At 42.0% G+C, this 21,774-nt stretch overlaps 1 protein-coding gene across 1 annotated transcript in view; it reads left to right on the forward strand.

Moving 5' to 3' along the window:
* Window positions 1–1,377: 1,377 nt before the first annotated feature.
* Window positions 1,378–21,774, forward strand: part of tesk1b (testis associated actin remodelling kinase 1b) — a 31,597-nt gene continuing 11,200 nt past the window's right edge. Inside the window, exons 1-5 of the mRNA XM_085153918.1 lie at window positions 1,378–1,648; window positions 2,516–3,088; window positions 17,652–17,773; window positions 18,764–18,812; window positions 21,078–21,224. Coding sequence (XP_085010044.1) covers window positions 2,900–3,088; window positions 17,652–17,773; window positions 18,764–18,812; window positions 21,078–21,224 — 507 coding nt within the window. The 5' untranslated portion in view covers window positions 1,378–1,648; window positions 2,516–2,899. The remainder of the gene's footprint in view (window positions 1,649–2,515; window positions 3,089–17,651; window positions 17,774–18,763; window positions 18,813–21,077; window positions 21,225–21,774) is intronic.

Raw genomic sequence — 21,774 nt, forward strand, 5'->3', positions numbered from 1 at the left:
CAATATCCTTTCATGACTGAATCTCATCTCAAAACAGGGACATTTATTTATTTAGCTATTTGTTTTACTTTACATCACTGGGGTTGATTTGGTTTGTACTCAGTTTGACTAAAGTTGTTTGTTTTATTGTATTTAATATTCTGTGCTGATATGAATTAACCTCTGTAGGTGAAAAACATGTTTTCAGCTGCATAAACGCACAGAACATTCAATGAGCCATTAAAGGGCTTTTTTTCTATGCACGTGAGCCTCATTATGACGCTACTCTGAGTATTTAAACCAGTGTAAAAATGTTTTAGGACACATTAAACCATAAACGTGTTAACATAAGAGAAAAAACTGTAATTTCAACAGCACGTCTCAAGATTTCTATGTAAAGATGTGTAAAATTATAGAAAGTTTCAGAGAAAATCCTCCTAGCTCATTATGCACCCTGTCTTGTATTTATAAGACATACATGTTTTGTTGATTCACAGAATTTTTTCTTTATGTTTATCTGTTACTCAATTCCTTTTTGGTTCAGCATGAATAGCTATGTGGGAGCAATCAGCAGAAAAGGCTTAAAACTGATGAAAATACAGTTAAAAGTCCAAAAATAAAAGCCAATCACATTTCCCAGCCTTTTAGTGGACCTGATTGGAGTCTTTGCTGGGCCAACTGTAGCCCCAGAACCTAATGTTTGACACCCCTGCATTATTTATACATACATATATATATATGTATGGAAATTGCCCACTCGGCAGGTTTGCAGAGTGTAATAGGTAATAGTGTAATAAATATCCATTTAGCCTGGTAGCGTTTATGTGTGAGAAGTTCCTCACATGACATCACACTAGAAAATGTTTTCCTTCCATTTATATGCCTCTTTAATCGCCTCTTTAATCTTTAGCCCATCAGATTCATTTTAAGATAACTTGGGAATCCTGGTATTCGGTCAGGTGCCAATTTGTGGCTTCAATAGCCGGAAATGTACTCCACAAAAAATAACAATCGAGCTAGGTTTGCGCGATATTATTGTTTGGTCTATGGTATATTATAAGGCTGACACGTGTGCAGTAATGGGAGGCAGTGGATGGTTATCGGGGCCCAGCAGCCATGTTTCTCTGCCGCAGGGGTCTCCTGGGTAATTACAAACGGCCCAGTCAGTGAAAAGCATCCAGACTTTGGATGAGGCAGCTCGTGTTTATTGCCACTGAAATGTCTTGCTGATCTGTTAGAGAGGAATCACAATAAAGATCGTGTCTAATATACAGCTCAGGGTTTCCGCACAAACGGACTCCTCATCTTTTCCAGACACTAAGCGCATGCACGCAGCAGCACGACCTGGGGCACTTCAGGCGCCCCCACAGGTGCATTTTTGCGGTGATCACGTGTGTGCCCGCCCCGCTCGGCAGCCTCCAATAAAGCACGGCAAAAGTCACCGCTCCTCTCCCTTCTAGCAGCCAACACCGCAACGAGGGAGGCACAGATCGGCGGCGGTGACGTGAAACGAAACCAGCACCGAGCCGTACCCGCGGCTCCTGGAGGATTAATTGGTAAACTAAAGCTCTCGGTAACCGGACGCCGCTGGTGGTGCTGGCTCGGAGCTCAGCAGAGGACACCGGGCCGTCCGGCGCATGTCGGGGTTGTGTTTTTCAGAGAAGGCCAGGTAAGTCAGACCCTCCCCCTCCTCCTTTGCGGTGAAGCACGTCTCCGCTCTGTTTCGGTGCAGCTTCTTTTTATGCGTCAGCGTATTTCTGTTTGAACCATGAGTCTGATGACCATGTGTGCATGCGTGCGTGCTTACGTGCGCTCGTGTCAAACTCGGTTCACTTTTAGCATCCATAATTTAGAATCCGCAGTGGAGCATCAGCACCGGAGGCACACACGCGCTGTCTGAGGATTGCTGAGAACCCCCCCCCCCCCCCACCCCCACCCTTTCGGCGTGACCGTGGGACCATTAGAGCTGTAAATGCCGGCTGAATGATTGGATCAGCTGTAAAAAGCGACTGTGTGTGTGCAAAGTGCAAGCAGCGGCAGCCAGGGCTGATATGTCTGCGTTCTGCGATGTTATCAGAGAGCAGGACATGACAGACTGCGTCAGGAATGAGAAAAAGAAAAGCTATTTAGACTCTATCGTGGAAATTCATTCTACAGACTTCACGAGTGCACATTATATTTCAATGGGTAATGTAAGAGTCGCAGTTAAACCCAGCCACGCTTTTCCAAAATCGTCTTGTTTTATTTTTGTGACATATGCGATGATTCGTCACAGCTGTAATTAAAGTATTGTCCCCCTCAGCACAAGTAGCAGCAGTTTTATTTACAGACCGATCGCATCAGACGCGCACACTTTATGATTTATTAAATTAACGCCTCTGTGCACGCCCCCCTCTCCGCTCTCCCTCTTCAGTTTCAATAGGCTGGAGCTCCAGTGAGGCAGGTCTGCGCGCACTGGAAGCCTGGGATTCAATTGGTGGAAGTAGAAAGTGGAGCCCCGTCCTCCTTTCTTTTTCTTTTTTTTCCTTTGCTGCAGGAGGAGCAGACTTGGAGGAAATTGAGAGAGACGCCGCTCAGCAGCAGCAGCAGCCTGCGCAGTTTAGAGAGAGAGCACGGCATGAGGGACTTCACCCCCCAAACTGCGCACCGACTCTGCAGGATGCACCCCTGCAGCTGTGTAGCTGCTTGAGGACTCACTGAGACGAGCTCGTTCCGGACGTGTGCAAGAATCTCTGAGGGACTGGGCTTGACTGGTTTCAGACCGCAGCTGCAACATTTGGTTTATCGTTCCTGCTCTCCTGAGAGCCGTGCGCTGTGGCCTTGTAGCGGACATGGGAAATGTAAACAGTAGTCGGGCTGGATTTTAAACTACGCACACGTCCCAAGTCCGCCGCCTCCTCCCGGGCCGTCCGAGACGGAGATGGAGACGGAAAGGATTGTGCATGAGCAGGAGGGAGAGGCTGAGCCGCCCATGCACCACGTCCATGGAACCAACCGGATTAGACCGTCCTCATACCGGGCCCTGCGCAGCGCCGTGTCTACCCTGGCCCGCCTGGATGACTTCAGCCGCGAGAAGATCGGCGCAGGGTTCTTCTCTGAGGTGTTCAAGGTGAGAAAACGGGGTCTAAACGGGGGACGGGACAAGTTTTCACTTAACTTCCACGAGCTGATTTTGAGTCTCGTTTGTGACAAGCTCGAAGTTTAACGTGCACATCCTGCAGTCTGAGTCGAGCCTCTAAACTTTCAGTATTTTAAGACTGCAAATAGATGTACTTCCTGACGCCCCAGAATGAATTGTTGACTTCCTGTCAAGTCTCTTGATGGTGCTGAATAACTGCTGAGGAAGCTGATGATGCATTTTTCTTTCTTTCTTTCTTTCTTTCTTTCTTTCTTTCTTTCTTTCTTTCTTTCTTTCTTTTTTTTTTGATGGATGGCATCATGGTGTTTGCACCTGTTTGCAGTGACCTATTAGTTGGTGAAAGATGGACGCAGTGTTTTGTTTTTGCCTCCCAACCCCGTGTGTAAGGGGATATGGTCAGTGCAGGTAGATCATGTACACTTGTAAGGTGACTCTACTCCTGACTCTGCTTGCACCAGTGGCCTTCATCCCCTTTTGTCACGCTGCCTTTTCAGTTGCATCGAGCCTAATTCTGAGGTACGCCTCATTAACGATGGCTCTGAGTTGCCAGGGTGTGATGGCGTGAAAGAGATCACTCCAGGAGGAGCTGGCTGAGAAGAACCTTAATGCAGCGTAGCAGGTATAGCTTTAATCTCTCGAGTCTGTTTCATCACCGTTGTCTAGCTGCACCAGGAGCTCCCTGCAAGGTGTTTTATCAGGTGTTTGTCTTTGTCTGAGGAGATTTTAATCAACATAATGGTGTCACAACTGTCCACAGCTCAGTTATGAGATGTTACAGGTGTGTAGTTGAATTTGCAGGTGGGTGTGGCGCGACCTAAGACTTTATTAGGCTTGATTCAAAGATTATGAGGATTAGGGGGTTTAATCTAGAGCATACTGGGGCTTTATGTGAGCACTTGTTGTCACTATTGATAAAGCTCATGGTTTTTAGCTGCAGATTAATGAGCTAATGGTTGCAGCTCTGTATTTATTCACTGAGCAGCAGTATAGGTGACTGCAGCAGCATTTGGTATAAATAAACAGTTCAAGCTTTGTTTTTTTTTTGTTTTTTTTATCTAATAGGATCAAAGTTGGAACAATAATTTAAGTAGGTTTCGTTGTTTAATGAAGACAAAACGGCCTAATTTCTAATCATTAAGTTTCAGGCCAGCGCTGACCACCTGCTCTCTTAATCTTTCTGATGAAAGGTGTTTGCCGTTTAGTCCGTTTCTTCTTTCATACAAACTTGGAATTAACCGAAGTACTGCTAAAACCTAAACCCCGAAATTCTCAGGCAGCGCAGTTGTCAAGTTAAACCATCCAGCTGTAGTATTTTATAATGGTGTGTGTTTTTTCACACCCTACATCACACTCGCATGTCATTCGACAGGCTTTCGCAATAAATCTGCGTCTTTAAATTGAATTTACTGTGCAAAAAAATAATTGTTAGACACTATTCACTCTATAGGTGATGAAAGCATTCCTCTGGGGTTATAGCTTCTGTATATTTTTTTTAATAAACTGTTCAAGTTTTATTTAATTTGGTTTTATGTTGGTAGAAGGAAATGAACTCTGGGTTAGTGCATTGGACTTTGTTTAACCTTTTAAGTGGTCATAAAAATGTCTGTCAGTGAGGTTGCTGGTGGAAATAATTTGGGTGCAGCTCTTATCGTGTGATCTGCTCGTATACAATCGCCACACTTCTAGCAGTGATGCTTCATAGGCTACATGTACCAGCCTGGACTAAAGCATTAGAGTATTCATAGTTACATTTAAGTTGCAGTTGTGGATTTCCTCCATATCACTCCTGTCACAAGTGTCTGTGTGTGGCTGGTCAGGCTTTCTGTGCGTATGTATAGAAATAGAAACACTTGAATGTTAACCCGCCCTTCAGTCACTGCCTGGCTGAAGAATTTCTTCATTATCAGTTGATGTGTTTGACTTCAAATATCTAAAATATTAGAAAGTGACAATGTGATTTAATTTGGTAAATAGTTTATCAAAGGATTGAGAGCTCTGCTGTTCAATACTGACATCAGTGCCTATAAAATAAACACTCCTTAAAGGTAAATCTGTCTACAGTAATGACTAGTTCTTGTGAAGAGATTATTTTGAGCTCCTTCATTTTGTCTTGCCAAACACTCAGATGAGGTAATGTGTCTGATCTTTGGATCTGTGGTAACGCACAGGTTAACAGCTGGCTGTAAACAGCTCCAGTTGTTTTCAGTGTGATCATCTTGTCTTTAAAAGCATTAGTGGGACTTTACAGGATGAATTTGGTCCTCCTGCAGATTGTTGCACAACTAAACTCGTGATATGAAATCACATGGAGTGGGTGCATAAGATGCTGAGTACAGTAATTATTTCCATCATCGATCATACTGTTGAACAGGCGTTTGTCAGAAATGGTGGCACATGCTTTGTGGCAAATCATGAAAATGAAAGGGGTAAAAAACATAAAATGATCAGTTTCATGTAAGGCAAAGAAAAGCAGCAGGGTTTGATTCTAAAAAGCGAAGGTTTTCATGTCAAAACTGCGCATTATTTCAAATATTTCTAAAAAGTTGGTCTCTACTTCTAACATTTTAAAGGTTAAAAAATTAATTGGCTGGTTTGTGGAGTCTAATGCCGTTTTCACACAGGCTCTGGAGGCCTGAACTTATCTACACGCATAACCCAGTTGGCGTGCACGAGCGATCACAAATGACTCGGGCATCAGGTGCCCTTTATCACGTCCGTTCCTTGGTACAAAGTTTGAGGAAAAGTGATGATTGTGCAGCGTCTACGCCGTCTCCTGTGCGCTCTGCTCGGGCCAGTGGATTTCCAGAAGAGAAAGTCCTGATGATCATTTGTGCATTCATTTGTGAAAAAAAAATGTTTTCACAAGAAGTTGACTCATTATACAAAACACGATTAAGTAAAAACATCTAATTCTTGCTTTTGAGTGCTTCAGTTTAAAAGAAGTCCGGCTCAGGTCGACCTTCACTAAACGAGGCTTTTTGTGTTTGGACTTCACTCTTTGTGCTGTTCTCGTTCTCAAGGGAAAAAAATGTTCTTGAGGCCACTCGGCTTCTTGAAGCCACTCCCTCAGCTTTGCCCTTTGAATGGCCAATGAGCATGCAAATGTCACTGTGCTCACTGCGGGCTTATTAAGTTGCCACTTGAGTCTGGATGAGCGTGCTCTTTGATAGTGCTATATAAATGCAAAATTGTTACCACAGCTATCAGTCATATTTATAATTGTGCTGACACGGCTGACCGAATAGTCGCTCCTGTATCCGGGTTTAGCTCGGAGGAAGAAGGCCCGACTGTTCTGCAGAAAAATCCCCCTACCTGATGTTTTGTTTATGAAACTTTACTAAACTGAAAGTGTGTATGGGCCACGCTTTGAAATGGATGCTCCTGCACTTGCTCACAAAGGCCTCCTGGCCTCCTGCCATGTGTGTACTGCTGTTGTGCTTCAGATCAATGGTGACTCGCAGCAGCACAGACGAACGGGCAGCCATTCACATCTCCAGAGTGAAATTGTGCAATCTGGGAGGGGTCAGGGGGGAATAGAGGGCAGGGCGATTTATATAAAAAAAAAAAAAAAAAAAAGGGAAGGGAGCGCACGTGTTAAGACAAATCCTCCAGGTGTCTTCTTTTTAATGTTGTTCAAAGCAAAGTTCTGGACGTGTCTGTCTGTAAGTGCCAGCTTTTGCACTTGTGCAATACTCCTAATTCATCAGCCCGATAACCCAGAGGCTCGAAAGCAATAAAGCGCCCATTCACAATTAAACTGCATCATAAGCCAAAGGTTCAGTTAACTGTAGGATGTGGTTATTTATTCTGTCCCTTTCTCAGGGCTGCAGGGAGTTGAGCAAACAAATTGGATCAATTTCTAATTGGATTATTGTTTTACTTCATAAAAAGCGTCACGCTCCGGCTGTTTCTCTCCTGATAATAGATGGCATGTTTGTGAACACAGAGAACGTTAGACGTCCAAGAACAAGCACACGTAGAAGATTTGGTTCTCATTTGGACTTTCTCCATCATTTACATGAGACATGGAAATCTCAGCGTCCACAGAAAATCCCACTCCGCAAAGGCAACTTTGGTGTAACATTTGATGTTTTGTCTGTTCAGACAGGACATGAAATTGACACAACCGAATTCACAGATCATTGACTGTATATGAACGTTTCCACACATCGAATTCATCATTCATCGAATTCTTAATGTGTGAGGGCTCTATCACATCTAGTTTGGTTTTTTTTTTTTGGTTTTTTTTCTTCAGTTATAAATGTAAAACACGAAATGATAGTTGGCTGGGCAAAGGTAACATTTTCCACCTAGATATGGGAATTAAACTGGTTCCAGATCCTTCAATTCATTGGACTTGTATTCCTCAAAGCTTATCAGAGTATCTATTATCAGTGCTGGTATCTGTGTGGGGTTTTTGTTTTGTTTTTGCTTTTTTGGTTTTTTGTGCATAGCTAAACTGTGATGTCAGTCTCATGCCATTGCACACCTCCATATGCAGTTTTATTCTCTGCCGCTCTGCTCTGTTAATCAGTTGATAGTTGATGCTGAAAACTTTTCTTTCCCACACAGAAATTCGATCACATAAAGTAGGTGGTGAATAATCGAACCTTTAAGTAGAATAGGCAGATGTGCTGCTGTCAAAGTTTTACCTGTACTCATCCATAGTTCTTCCTCCAGGTATAGCTAAAATGATTTAATCTCATTATTTTCGACCTGTCTATAAATACATGACTGCCTAATTTGTAAATTATATAAAGCAAAATTTAAGCTGCTAACAACTGCTGTGCATTTGCAAGCCTCTTTGCAACCCACCTCCCTTCTGGCTTCTCCTTTTCGTGCTGTTTCTGATTTAATCAGTGTCCTGTTACTGATGCCTGCCCTGCTGTGCGCCCTGTCTCCAGTTTTCCAAGTATGTGTATCGAGTTCTCAGAACGGAGCCACACCAGCAATTATAAAATTACTGCAGATGGAGCACTAGCAGTCTTATTTTTTTACTTACTGTGCTCCTGACTGAGCTGAGCTTAATAAGGTCAGAGCCCAGATGTTATCTTTCAGTGTAGCAGTTGTTGTAGTTTCACCAGTGCGTTCCAGTCTTTCTGCTAATTACTACAAGCAGCCTGTTATCTTAGTGTTATATTTAACCAACATGCTGTACGTGATATAATTCCCCATTTCCTGATTGCTTTATTCTTTTGGTAATTGAGCTTCAGCATCACTGCCAGTTTTTCAAACACTGTGAATTTCCATGAAACTCCTCACTGTAAGAAAGCCAGTCATCCTGGTAATTATCATACATGCTCTGATTAGCCCGACTGGAGGCTGTGTGTGCATTTGTTTTGGATTCTGCGTAAACCTGATGTAAGATAACAAGCTCATGGAGAGTAAGTGGATAAGAAGTGGGATTTAGGAGTGTTGTCCTTGTGATTGAAGAGTGTGTCGGTCAGCTGTATGTGACGAGTTGGTAAGGTGAAGGAAATGGTTTGTCAAACGCTGCTGTGCTGCTGCTGTTTGAGTGTTTATCAAGTTTATATCTGCCATCAAGACCTGTTGCTAGGCAAAAATTCACTATCATCAGCTATATTTGGCTTCTAGCGATTAGACTGTTTCCTGCTTTCTGAAATGTAGGGATTTTTTTTTTCTTAAAAAAAATTGTAATAAGGGCTTTGATATTTGAACATTTTAAATCAGGTTTAACATGGAGCTAGATTATTTTCAGCCCACCATTTACCCGCTATAGTTAACAAGCTGTCATTTATCCACTATTTGTAGTCGGACTAAGGCTACATCCACACGTACCCGGGTATTTTTGAAAATGCAGATTTTTCTATGGGTTTGCACCTTTCGTCCACACGTAAACGGCGTTTTCGGTCACTGAACACGGAGATTTTTAAAAACTCCGGCCAGGGTGGATATTTTTGAAAACTCCGTTTTTACATTTACATGTGGACAAGAAAAACGGAGAAAACGCAGCGTCAAAGGTGTGTGCCTTTTTTTTGACGTCACACTGTGCGCCACGTTATTGTTTCAGTGTATCTATCTACAATACTGTTAATTGTACTCTCTGCAGTGTTTAAATGCTTACATATACACACACAGTTACTGTCCCTCCACACAGACTCGGTTCTGCTTCTATGCCCCATCCTTGTTTACTAGTTCCCACCGAGGCTTCTAGACTTCTGATTGGCCAACATTTCTACACGGTTAGGAATATAGCGCCACCTGTTGCTTTGGCATGTTCCTAGCAGCGTTTTCCTTCATTTCTGCGTTTACGTGTGAACGGGATTATTTTTTTTAAAAACAAAAACGGAAAATCTCGGTTTTCAAAAATACCCGTGTATGTGTGGACATAGCCTAAAATGGACCTGAAATTATTTTTGTTTAGTTTTGCGGGTTATATGTATATTATATTTAGCAAATAAACTTGCTAGATAATAAAGTTTCTTCCTTAAATATTCCTTAATAGAGTATGCTTTGTAGGTAGGTTGTATTTTTATTCAATTTCAGGATTATTTTATTTAAGCCACTTAACATTGACCTGTGAATCATTTAGGTACATAAAGATGCCTAACTCGATAAATGAGCTTGTATCGTCTGCATATAACAGACAACATGGTAAACAATGAGACTGAAGTTATGTCTTTTGGCACTTTGTTACTAGCAGCCTGTCATAAGAACACAGAACTTGTTCCAATTTCATTAGTTGAATCTATAAAAGTTGTCAAAGAGCCGATAGCTTAAAACGTCATAGGGTGCAGTGTGTGTGTTTTTTAAAAATAAAAAATTGAGGAAAACTGGGCAGGTAGAGGACAAAAGACGTGTCAGGACTGGGGAAAAACATCTACAGTAGATTAACAATATCTGAACGTCCTTAAAGTGGGAAAAATCCAGTACAGGACCTGACTGATGCATCTGACCCTTCAGTCGACCCTTCAGTCGACCCATGTACTGTTCACTGAAACCTCATCAGAAATGGTTGCAAGTCTTATATAGCGTCTTTCTGTGTGTGTTTGCAAATATGTCTCACTTTCCATGTAAAATGTAAAGAAGTGACAGTTTTCCAAAGACTTTTTTTGCACAGTACTGTACTCGTTTGTGTTTGCATTTTCATAACATTTCTGCTCTGCCTCTCACTCATTCGGTTTTTATTGGATTAGCTGAGCTTAACTTTCGATGTACCTGTTACTCAATGTTGGGATTTCTGTAATGGTGGCAGGAATGTTTTCCTCTTCTTTCTAACATTTTATAGATTTGGCAGTTGTTTTATGGATTTATTACCCAGGTCGATTTATATTGGAAAACACGACTTTCTTTCAGAAAACAAAATCTTTTCTTACATGTTATTGGTTTTACACTTCCTGAAATGGCATGGGGGAAGAGGGAAATAAAACATTTTTGTAACCAGCAAATCTGGGAATCTCTCAGCAGGACGTGTCTGGATGTAATTGGTTCTTAGTAAATCCTGGTGGCTGGAACGATTTCAGCTCTGGAAATCTAAAACGACAAAAAAGGAGGAGGAAAAAAAAAACAGATCTCCTGTGTTGCATACACACAAACCATGATCCGTCATCAGCTGTCTCCTGTGTGCCTGTGATCATTTTCAGTGTTTGGGATTAGGAGGCGGGCTGGGTGTATGTGCTTGTGTTACTGTTGGATGGTGGTGTTGGTATGGGAGAGCCAGTGCAGACTTGAAAATGATTGCTTTTAGTGTGGCACTTTTCCCTCATTATTCCCTTCCTCTGTCATTCCAGTCGGGGCCTGCTTTGCTGCAGCTCACTGCACAAATATTTAGCTTTGTTTATATTCTGCACGGCCACACAAACACAAAAGTGCTGAGCGTGTGGTGTTTCACGTCTTCATTTAAACCGCTGTGTTTATTGAATACAAGTTTTCAACTTGACTGTGGATTAAAATAGGTAGTTGGGCAAGAGTTGCCCAACACTTATGTTTTCAGGTCCTTCCCTTTTTCTTTCTTTTTCACCCCCTCTCATGGTTACCAATAGATTTATATCAGGAGACACTTTGTGTGTTTACATTGGTGCACAATGAGCGTTTCCTCCCGTCCACTTGCTGGTGGGGCTGTAGTCTTAGCTAAACCTCAAGGAGAGCAACTCCCCTGTAAGAAGGTAAACAAGTGGTTCAGTATTTGTGTCGCCAGTGACGGTGGCTCAGTTCTTCACTGTTCCATTAAGGAGTCACCTCAAGAAAACAAGATGTACTCTCTCACTACTTGCAGTATTAAAGCCACACATGGTAATTTATTGGCCGTTTGTGTTTTATACATATGTTTCTCCAAAATCTGCCACTTCCAAATCCAGTCGAAATATGTCCTCACTATATTTGATAAAAACATAAATTCCCCTAAAAATCTGAAATTAATGACCAGTAATTACAAATAACACTTTCCGAAGTGTACCTGAATGAATTTCCACCTTGGACTTTGTTTCTTTTGGTCTTTTATTTTGAAATTCACTTAAAAATTAGGCCTCCGGATGGTTTCCTTGGATTTAAGAAGGTTAACACGGCAAGCACTCCCAGCACAGCTCCCAGGTAGATCCAGTCTTGGGGGGGGGGGGGGTTGTTGGATAATAATTTTTAAAAAGTTGGTGTTGTCATTTATGCACATGGATTTGATGAGGTGTTACTTATATTGTATTTAACATGGACTCTAGAAGCTATCACTACAGCTGTATAACGTCTTGTATGTCCATGTATCAGTGAAAGAAGTAATTTTTCTAGAAATAATCAGACATTCGAGGGCCATAGTTTAAAAAAAAAAAAAAAAAAAAAAAAAAAAAATCAGTCATGTCTCATGCATGCATGTGATCGTCATGCATGTATTAATCCAGTGGATCCAGATCTGGTCCCCATGTTCCTCTGTCTGCTTTAGCAGCCTCTCTGGGGTCAGCAATGATGACAGTGTATTGCTGCATGCGTGAACTTAAATGACCCCTCTTTGTTTTGGCCTGTGTGAGGAGGCGTGGCCGGCTCAGTGTTGCTGTTGTGCAACAGACAGTGATCGGTTTTGTGACGGCTCGTGGACTGCACGCCTCCCGGATCACGTTGTGTTTCTGAACCTGACCCGACCGCACAGAGTGGGACCTCCCTGCTCGTTCGCTGATGGACCCCCGCTTGGCTGAGTGCCTCGTCTCGGTCGTTTCCACGCGTGTGTTCTTATCGAAACGCAGTCTGTGAGCTTCTTCATGCTATAAGTGAGAGCAGTGCCTCAGGCGGCAGCTTAAGCCTTGAGTTGTTTTGCAGAAGTAATTTTATCCATCAAACACAAGTTTACTTCCCTCCCCCTCGGGACTTTGCTCGGTCTCTTCACACTTCAGCGTAAACCTCACATGTCAGTTTGGTTGATGTGTTGCTTCCCTTGTTAAAAATGTCTTGAAATGCTGATTGTGAGATAAATGCTGCTTTCCTTTTGTTAAAATACTGTGTAGGAAGCACATTCAGTGATGATGATTACTTTTTTGAAAGGGATGTTTTGCTTTCATATGCATCTACAAGCCAGTACTGTGAGGAGATTTGTCACATTTGTTTTGCTGTATAGTACAAGAAACTAATTTTAGTCCAGTCTCCCTGTATTTCCACTTTCTGATGTGGTTTGAAGGCTGATTTACTTTTCATTAAAGTAGCCAGAGACGGGCTACTGCTGGTGGGAAGCTGAAGTAACCATGAAATCCTCAAGGCCTTTGGAGGTGTGTTCTGTGTTCTGTGTAATCTGTTCAGCACAGATTTTCTAGTCGCCACTACAAGGTGAAAGCACACAAAACACAGCATTACATGAAATGAACATCAGCTTAAATGTTAGTGAAGCTTCTTTGATATTCAGGAAAAATTGTGTTTGCATATCATAATGTAATCTGCATTTTACACTTTACCAAAACTATTTATATATTTGTTTCATTTATGTTTATTGTCCAAAATCCTTAAGGTTCACTTGTTTGTGGTGAAACAGATTTGTTAAATAGGTGGTAGTGATGGTAGCAGTGACTGCATTTTTCAGTGTATTATATTCTTCGTGACAACATAAACAAACTTCCAAAAACAAAATTTTTTTTTTTTTTGGTTAATTTTCCCTCTTATCCACTTTGCCTCAAAGTCAGTTAGCAGCTCTAGCTAACATTAGAAATGGATTCATTAATATTAAAATATATTAATCGCAAATGCCAAAACAACTGGCATTGAGACTTCATTGAGACTCCTTACAGCAGTTCGCGGGCTGAGGGTACCTTGCGCTTGGATTAAACCCTGGCTGCAGCTTGCAACATTAACCGTAAGAAGCCTGGCAATACCGCAGCACTGCAGAAACGACCACCTGTCAGGTTAAACTACAGGTCTGTTCTCTCTGAAGCTGCAACAAATGTGTGTAGTTTTTCTCATAGTACGGTTTACATATGCTCTTTTCAAACAAGTCTTTCCTTCCAGTGCGTCGTCCATCTGCATCTCTGGCACGTCCTCCCCTCCCTCGCTGTGCATCAGTCTGCCTCATCGGGCTGCTGGCTAATGACAGATGCTGCTGCACATGTTGGCTCTACTGAGCGAGACGGCAAAAGATGCCAGTGACCTTTCCTCTGCTGACAGCAGCACTTTGCAAGGCTCGGTGTGTTTGAAGGCGAGCGTTAGGGTGTGGCTGGGCACATGCATGTGAGCAGAAGTCTTCTTTTTGTGTGTAATTGGTTCATATCATGGGATAATTTCTATGTAGCCATGGACATTCCAGTGGCGAGTCCTTGGAGATGACCATCAAAGTGCTTGGAATGAAAAACACCACGCATACGCTGTTGGCCTTACAGAGTTCAGCTTTTCAGATGGCCAAAAAAACCAAACTGCACACGTAAGAAAGGCTTGCACTTGAGCTCCATGCTGAGTCAGGCTGACTCTGTGATGATGATGAGTGAGAGGTTGTTTGTTTGGGAGCTTAAACTGTCAGGACAAAATTTGACAGGTCGAACAGGGCTGCAGTTCCAACCACTGCTGTCTCAGCAGTTGGTGCATGTTTGCAATGTAACCTGCCTGTGCGAGTCAGTGTGAGTCTGTGTGTGACTGCCCATTAATCACAGGATTACACAGCAGAGTGTCAAAAAAAAAAAAGATTTCGTCTAAGTGTGAAGGCAGAGAAACCTAGACAAGTGTGATGTGAATCCACAGCCATGCAGGCTGCTTTCCAAGAGAAATTGGTGCTAATGTGTGCACAAAAAGGCTTTTCAAGTATAAAGTAACCTTTAATCAGCTTCAAGGCTCCATCTTCCAGCCCACATGAGTCTGCATCAGCCTCTAAGTGCAGCAGATGTATAAAGAGAAGTGGAGATTAGTTCTGCACCTCTCCCCTCCACACTTGTGCTGCTCAGCCTTCCTTTTTATTCTGCAACAGGAAGTAAGCGACTGTTCACAAGTGCAGTTGTGTCCGTGTGCGAGTCTTACATGTGTGCACCCATGCATGCGTGCAGCGCTTGCAGTCTGGAGTCCTCGAGCGACCTTGTTAAGAAGAGACACAGCAGCCAGTCAATGAGAGTCGGCCTCACTGTGTTTGTCTGCGTGTGCGTTAATGGCATTACTCACTGCACTCTAGTCTGTACTCTAATAGGCTTTGTGGTTCTTCTATCATCAGTCAGATCCAGAGCTCAGCTAAGATCCAGGCCAGTGTCACTCTGACTTTAGTTCACGACTGCAGACTTTGACCCTCTCTCACGCTCTCTCGCTCCTTCGCGTCACATTTATATCACAAATGAAGATAAAAGGTTGCCGGTTTAGCTTTTATTGTTAGCTAAAAGGATATTTGATGTATAGCCAAGCTTTAAGGTCACTGTTTTAGACTGTGCAGGTAAATACACACTGAATTGCATCCTGCTAACCCTAACAAACAGACTGAGCGGGTTTAAAGGGGGTTTAGAGACCGCTTTAGAAACATTTAACACTGATTCAGAGTCTGTTTGGCATGTATATGTAAATTATACTTCCCAAAACCACGTCATAGTGCTGTCGGCGTTAATCTCCTTAAAATGATGTTAACGCCATAACTGCATTAACGCAGCAAATCTCTGTTAATGAGTTACCGCGGATCGCCCCGTGCGTGGGGCTGGACGGTGTTAGCACGGTTAGCTCGTTAACGCGTTGATGGACCAATGCTTTCCAGAAAGTAAAAATGCTGTTGAATTTCTACCACTGAAAGGTGTTCATGTGTGATCACTTTAACCTTTCTTGGTGTTGTCAGCTATTGAAGGCACGACTGATGGGATTTGACCGATAGAAAAGAGCAGATTTAAAGTTAGCGGCTAAAAACTTGAGCAAAAGAATGATGCATGTATGTCTGCATGCGCCATGTAAACGCTTGTACCCTTATACTTAAATTTGTCTGGTTTTCTGACCCGTGTTGTCCAGAGTTATGTCAAAAAAAGTTGTAAAAAGATATCAAATTAAGTCTTCTATTCTGTATTAAGACTTTTTATTAATATAGTGTTTCATAGGACTGGAGGGAGTGGATATTCTAGCAAATCCACCCCAAGTTCAGACAGACGTCTCAAATTCTGCAAGCTTCAGATCACATGTTAAAATTCATGATGGTGCAGTTATTAAAAAGACAAAGTATGGCCTGTTTGGAAGGAATTCTAGAAGAAGCCTCTTTTCTCCATGGCAGCATGGTTTCAGTTTTCGAAGATGCATTTGAACAAAGCCGAAGACTTCTAGAGCAATGTGCTTTAGACAGACCAAAGTGGAGATGTTTGGCCGTAATGCACAGCTCCATGTTTGGCATGTTTGCTGAAAACCAAATGTCAGCATGGTAGTGGAGGGATGATGATTTGGGCTTGTACAGCCACAGGACCTGGGGACCTTGCAGTCACTGAGTCGACCATGAATCCCTCTGAATACCAAAATGTTCTAGAGTCAAGTATGAGGTCAGCTGTCTGAAAGTTAAAGCATGGCAGAAACTGGGTCATGCACCAGCACAATGACTTGCAGACATGGCAGGAAATCTAGAACAGAATGACTGAAAAAGAAAAGAATTAAAGGGTTGTAACGGACCAAAGTCTAGACCTCAACCTGGCTGAAATACTGTGGAAATTTTTTTTGAGAGCTGCACATGGTAAACGGTAAATGGCCTGTATTTGTATAGCGCTTTACTAGTCCCTAAGGACCCCAAAGCGCTTTACACATCCAGTCATCCACACATTCACACACACATTCACACACTGGTGATGGCAGCTACATTGTAGCCACAGCCACCTGGGGCGCACTGACAGAGGCACATGAATGAATGCCTGCAAACCTTAGTGAACTGAAGAGTGGCCCAAAATTTCTCCACTATAATAAAGGTGGTTCAACAAGCTGCTGAATCATGGGGTGTACTTTTCAATGTCCTTTTCTCTACTTATTTTTCAGTAACTGGTAATTGTACTGATACCCTGTTACAATTGTTCGTGGTGAGATGTTACAACAACACTGTTGCACGTCATAGCAAGGCTCAGCATTTACTGGAGCAGTGCAGCATGTTGTGTTTTTTGGTGTTGGCTCCTTCATGCAAGAGTGTGTTCTCACAGAGCTGCTAGACATACTTTTAGACATTTTGGACAGGACCCAAAGTAAACAAGTTGAATACACGTAGCACTACTAGAGGACAAATGAGTTATTTTAATTCCAGCTTAATTGGCTGTAACAATAATGCTTTGGACCAGTTGAATACTCTGACATCATCGAGCTATATTTGTTTGCACGCCAAAGTATTTGTGATTGTTTTAATGTTAAAACAATTAACTTTTATAGACTTGTTAAATTACAAAAAATCTCTAAAGGCAGCAGATGAAGCGTGAGGGGTCAGAATGCATAAAATGATAGAAAACGAAGTCAGAATTTAGCAGCAGTCCTCTCTAATTGATTCACAATGCCAGCATTTTCCTTTCACACTTACTCGTACATGTAAAACACTTAAAGTGCTGGCCTTTCTCACCACACGCACACGCACATACACACGCACAGCAAACATTCCCAGAGTGTTTTGCTTTCATCTGCTGCTCGTACACATTTCTGTGGAAGTCAAACTACTTGCCAAGCAAATATGCACAAACATGCACCCGCCAGGAAGCATGTCGCATCGCCATAGTTACCATACCAGACGGCCTCATTGTCATGGCAGCAGGTTTGGTCAGACAAGCAGCCAAGAGGAGTGTAGAAGAAACTCGACCGACCCTCTAAATGTTTCGTGGCCGGTTTCCAGATATCGTTCAGTCAGCACTTAGATTTTTATTGCTTCAGAGGGTGTTGATGGTGTGACTGATGCATGTGTGATAGTTCTGTCATCACCAGCGCTGCGCCGCACGCCTACTCTCCTCAGCCATACATCTGTTAACTGTGAGGCGTCTTAAATATTTCTTTCATCCAAATGTGGAGCAGTCATGGATTCTTCCGGGGTGTGAGGCAGATTTTAAGTGTTTTTGCTTGTGATGACAAATTGTCTTTTCGGCTTTTCAGCTCTCGTTGCTTCAGTTGATCTAAATAAAGCGTTTGTGCTCCTTTCCCTTTCATCATCCAGGTGCAACACCGTGTGTCTGGTCAGGTGATGGCTCTGAAGATGAACATCCTGGCCAGTAACAGGGCCAACATGCTCAGGGAGGTCCAGCTCATGAATCGACTATCGCACCCTAACATACTCAGGTAACTGAAATGTTGGCTTTCCATCTCACTGTTAACATGAACTCAGTTTTTACCTCTTTCATTAAAAAACAACATTTCTTTCCAGTGTTTGATTTTCATTGTGATGGCATGTCTCATCGTACACTGTTTAGAATACTCGGCCTTCAAACACTGGTGATGGATGTGGTTTGTGTGGTCCACAAGAAGAGCCCACGGACTAGATTTTCAGTGGGTTCATTGTCAGTGATTGCACTGCTGTGTCTGTATCGTTCAGTTCTGTCTGGTGTTGAACTGTTTTGGTTTTGTTTGTTGTTGGGTTTTTTTTTTTTGGTTAGGTTTTGGGTTTTTTTTTTTTTTTTTTTTTGCACAATTGCACTTTGTGCAGTCCTGCGTTTGTTTGTCATGTGTAGCACCACATGGAGGAACGTTGTCTCTGTTCACTGTGTACTGTACCACTGCACATGCTTGAAATGACAATAAAGCCACTTGACTTGAAAATAACTTTTTAATGACCTTTTAACAAGAGTCTTTGGCACTTTTTGCCGTAGCCATGTAGCCTGAAGTGTACATGGATGTAAAAGTGAGTGGGCTATAAAAGGTCCATAGACCACATTGGTGTGCCACACCTGATAAAAACATTTAAAACAAACAAAACAAACGGCAAAACAACTTAGTGCAATTAGCTGCACAGCAGACATGTTATTGAACGATTGCAATAAAGTGCTCCAAAAGGCACCAGAAGCCACAAACTGTCTCGAGTTCCAGCTCAGTGATTCAGATTAGCAGACGCGACACTTGCCCGGCAGCTTCCTCTGTCGGGACATGCCTCTCAAAGCAGCCGTGCATTTGATAAAACCATTTTTTAACTGTTGACACTGTTTAAATGGTTGTGTAATATATACCCTGTGATAGAACCTGTCCCGGGTGTGTCCACCATACTAAAAAAAATCCTTGAAATGTTTAAAAAGTTTAGACTTGACATTAATATATGTTCCTGTACTTTACCCACAGGTTTATAGGCGTGTGTGTCCATGAGGGGCAGCTCCATGCTCTCACAGAGGTAAGACTCATTAATGTGCTACAGCACAGATGGCGATCTGGTTTTGATCTCCTCATTTTGCCCTTTGTAGTGGTAACAGGCGGCTGTGTGCATCTCCATGAAAGCACTGATGTGACCAGAAACTGATATTTATCTGCCTTTGTCCTCACTATAAACATTGTAGCAAACAAGATTCCCTTGTAGCAAGAAAAAAAAGTCAAACTCATCAAATGGTGGGAAAATATCTGCAGCCTCAATCTGTGGTTTTTAATTCAGTCTGTATGAGAAAGCCAGCCTAAATTAATGTTATACATTGGTTTTTGAGCTCGCTTTACACTGAACGTGGCATTTATTGTGCACTTTATATCTTTTACATTATTTATCTAAATGCTTTGAGGCATTTATGAAAAGATTTTGGCTCTTTGATTTTGAAATCAAATTTAAATCGCACTCAGATCTCACCGTCTGAGTTTTAAATCTGGCCGTAAAGAGATGGTTTCTTCAGATCCTGTACTTTAAACTAGTATGAGTCGAGTTATTGGTCCCGGGGGGAGGAGAAAAAGAATCAGGCCTGCTGTAAGTCATTGGCTGGCTTTTTCATTTGCTAAATACGCAGGCGTAGTGTCAACCTCATTAATTTAGTCAGTTAATTTGAAAATTGATCTTAAAGCACAAATATAATTATTCAATTAACTGAGCCCAGCCTTCAGTTTAACAAAAGTGTTGAGGCAGGTTGGATGAATGTGTGTATGGATTCTCAGCATTTTTCTTCTGGAATTGGTGATTTCATTTTCATTTCTCCACATAAACCCAGAACAGGCGGTACAAGCGTCTGTAAATGCGGTACACTTAATCCTGGCCAGACTGAGGTCACACAGTTCATAACAGGTCACCTGTTTCTTAGATGTTGCCATAGTAACTGAGCAGCTGGTCAGTAAAAGGATAAAGGTCAGGAGAGAAGAGGCGTACCTGCTCTAACGTCAGGTAGTGTCTTTAGTGGGTCGTGTTAGTCAGAGAGGTTTTAGAACTTTTTGTTTTTCTTAATTTTTTCTTTTATTTAAATGATTGATTGACCAAGAGGTTTTATCATCATTCACATTTTTAGAAAAGGGGAAATTCTTGTCACCTTGTGGTTAAATTGTTTATCATGCAACCTCAGTGGCTTCCAGTGCAAACGAGAGCTTTTGTTGCATATCAATTTACAGAATATCCTGTTTTTTTTTTTTGTTTTTTTTGTTTTTTTTTGGGGGGGGGGGGGTTAGTTTAATCTTCTCTTTTCAAAGCTTCTCTTTTTTTTTTTTTTTTTTTTTTTTTTTTTTTTTTCCTTCAAAATTTGGCTGTCAGCTCAACTTCTCATAAATGAAAGTGACATTTTCAACCATTGAAATAACAATGCATGCAAACAGATTTCCAGTCTTCATCCAGCAGATGACTTGATGAATATGAAAAGTCGTGACCGAAATAAGCTACTTTAATCTTCAGTGAGGTTTGCCTGGCACAGTTCAACGCAGGAAGATTAAGTGCTTGAAAACTTGAGATTTAATTCTGATCTGCTCTTAACTATAACAAAAATGCACTAAACAAGGATCTATAGTTGTTGTTGCAGTAGACTTGATGTTTGAGTGCGTATGACAACATTTTAGTTCAGTTATATTGTATTAATATAGCACAACAGCAATGCTGGAGACTGTTTGGCCACATGAACACATGCACCCTCACATACTTTGGACATGCAGTAAAATTCAAGTATTTTAGGACCATCTGTGTCTACCTCTAGAGAAGAAGGATGCTAGGCTATGAAATTCCTGTAGATGCCATGGCACTGTATTTTGAAGTAAACTGAGATGTTTAAACAAACATGAAGAAAAGGAAAGAGGACGCTGCCTTCTTGTAACTTGGATGGTTGTGGACACTTGACAGTGTGCTCTAAGATTGCAGCGATGTTTGCAGTATCCAGACTGCTCTGTTGTCCTTATAAATAAAGTTGTTTTTGAAAATAAACTCATTCGACTGAAAGCAGTTTCAGATTAAAGATTAAAACCTACAGTAGAAGAAACCCAGATGATAAGCATTAGCAAGCATTTGGTGTCTGTGGGGAGGAAGTGCTTCGTTTTTCCTTTTTTCCTTTTCTTTTTTTTAAATAGGAAAACACCTCTGGCAGCATTTTCCCTAAACAACATTGGAAGCAGCTTTTATCTCAACATTTTTAAGCAGAATGAGATGCATACATAATCAGTATAATTAATATAGCTAATTGTGTTTTTGTTTGGTCTCCTGATAATTCAGTACATCAATGGTGGAAACCTGGAGCAGCTGTTGGGCAGCGACGTGTACCTGTCGTGGAGTGTGCGACTCAGCCTTGCTCTGGATATCGCCCGGGGACTGAAGTACCTGCACAGCAAGGGCATCTTCCACAGAGACCTGACCTCCAAGGTGATTACACACACGGTGCTCATGTACTGCTCACACACATCACTGAGAATCAGCACTCACTGAACCCACTCGCTCAGAAGGTTGTGACACACATAGGCGTATGAATGCTCCACAATAGCACGAGTGCGACAGGTGAGCGCGCACACGCGCACAAGGAGGCGCAGGAGTGTAAATACTTCGTGATTAGTAAACAGAAGGAAGGTAAAAAAGATCTGAGTACAGATTTAAAGGCGCTGCAGGTGCGTTACAAATCGTAAAATTACATATGATGCTATCACAAAGGTCCAGTGTTGGACCTGGATCTGTGCCAAACAGCAGCCAAAACATCTGTGGGAGTTCTGGCAGGCGAACTTTACACACTTAGAGCCCCTACTCACGTCTGGGTTTTTTTCTCACATTTTTTTATAGGTTGTTTTTGAGTATCCTACAGGAGCCTATGTGTTTTATTGTATTTAAAATGCACATTAATAAACATTGTGTAAAAATGTACCAGATTTGGTGATTGCAGGCTTATCATCTGTGCTCCCGGCAGGTCGTTGACTTTTGTAAA

The sequence above is a fragment of the Neolamprologus multifasciatus genome, chromosome 3 (genome assembly GCF_963576455.1).
Source record: "Neolamprologus multifasciatus chromosome 3, fNeoMul1.2, whole genome shotgun sequence".
NCBI classification, from domain to species: Eukaryota; Metazoa; Chordata; class Actinopteri; order Cichliformes; family Cichlidae; genus Neolamprologus; species Neolamprologus multifasciatus.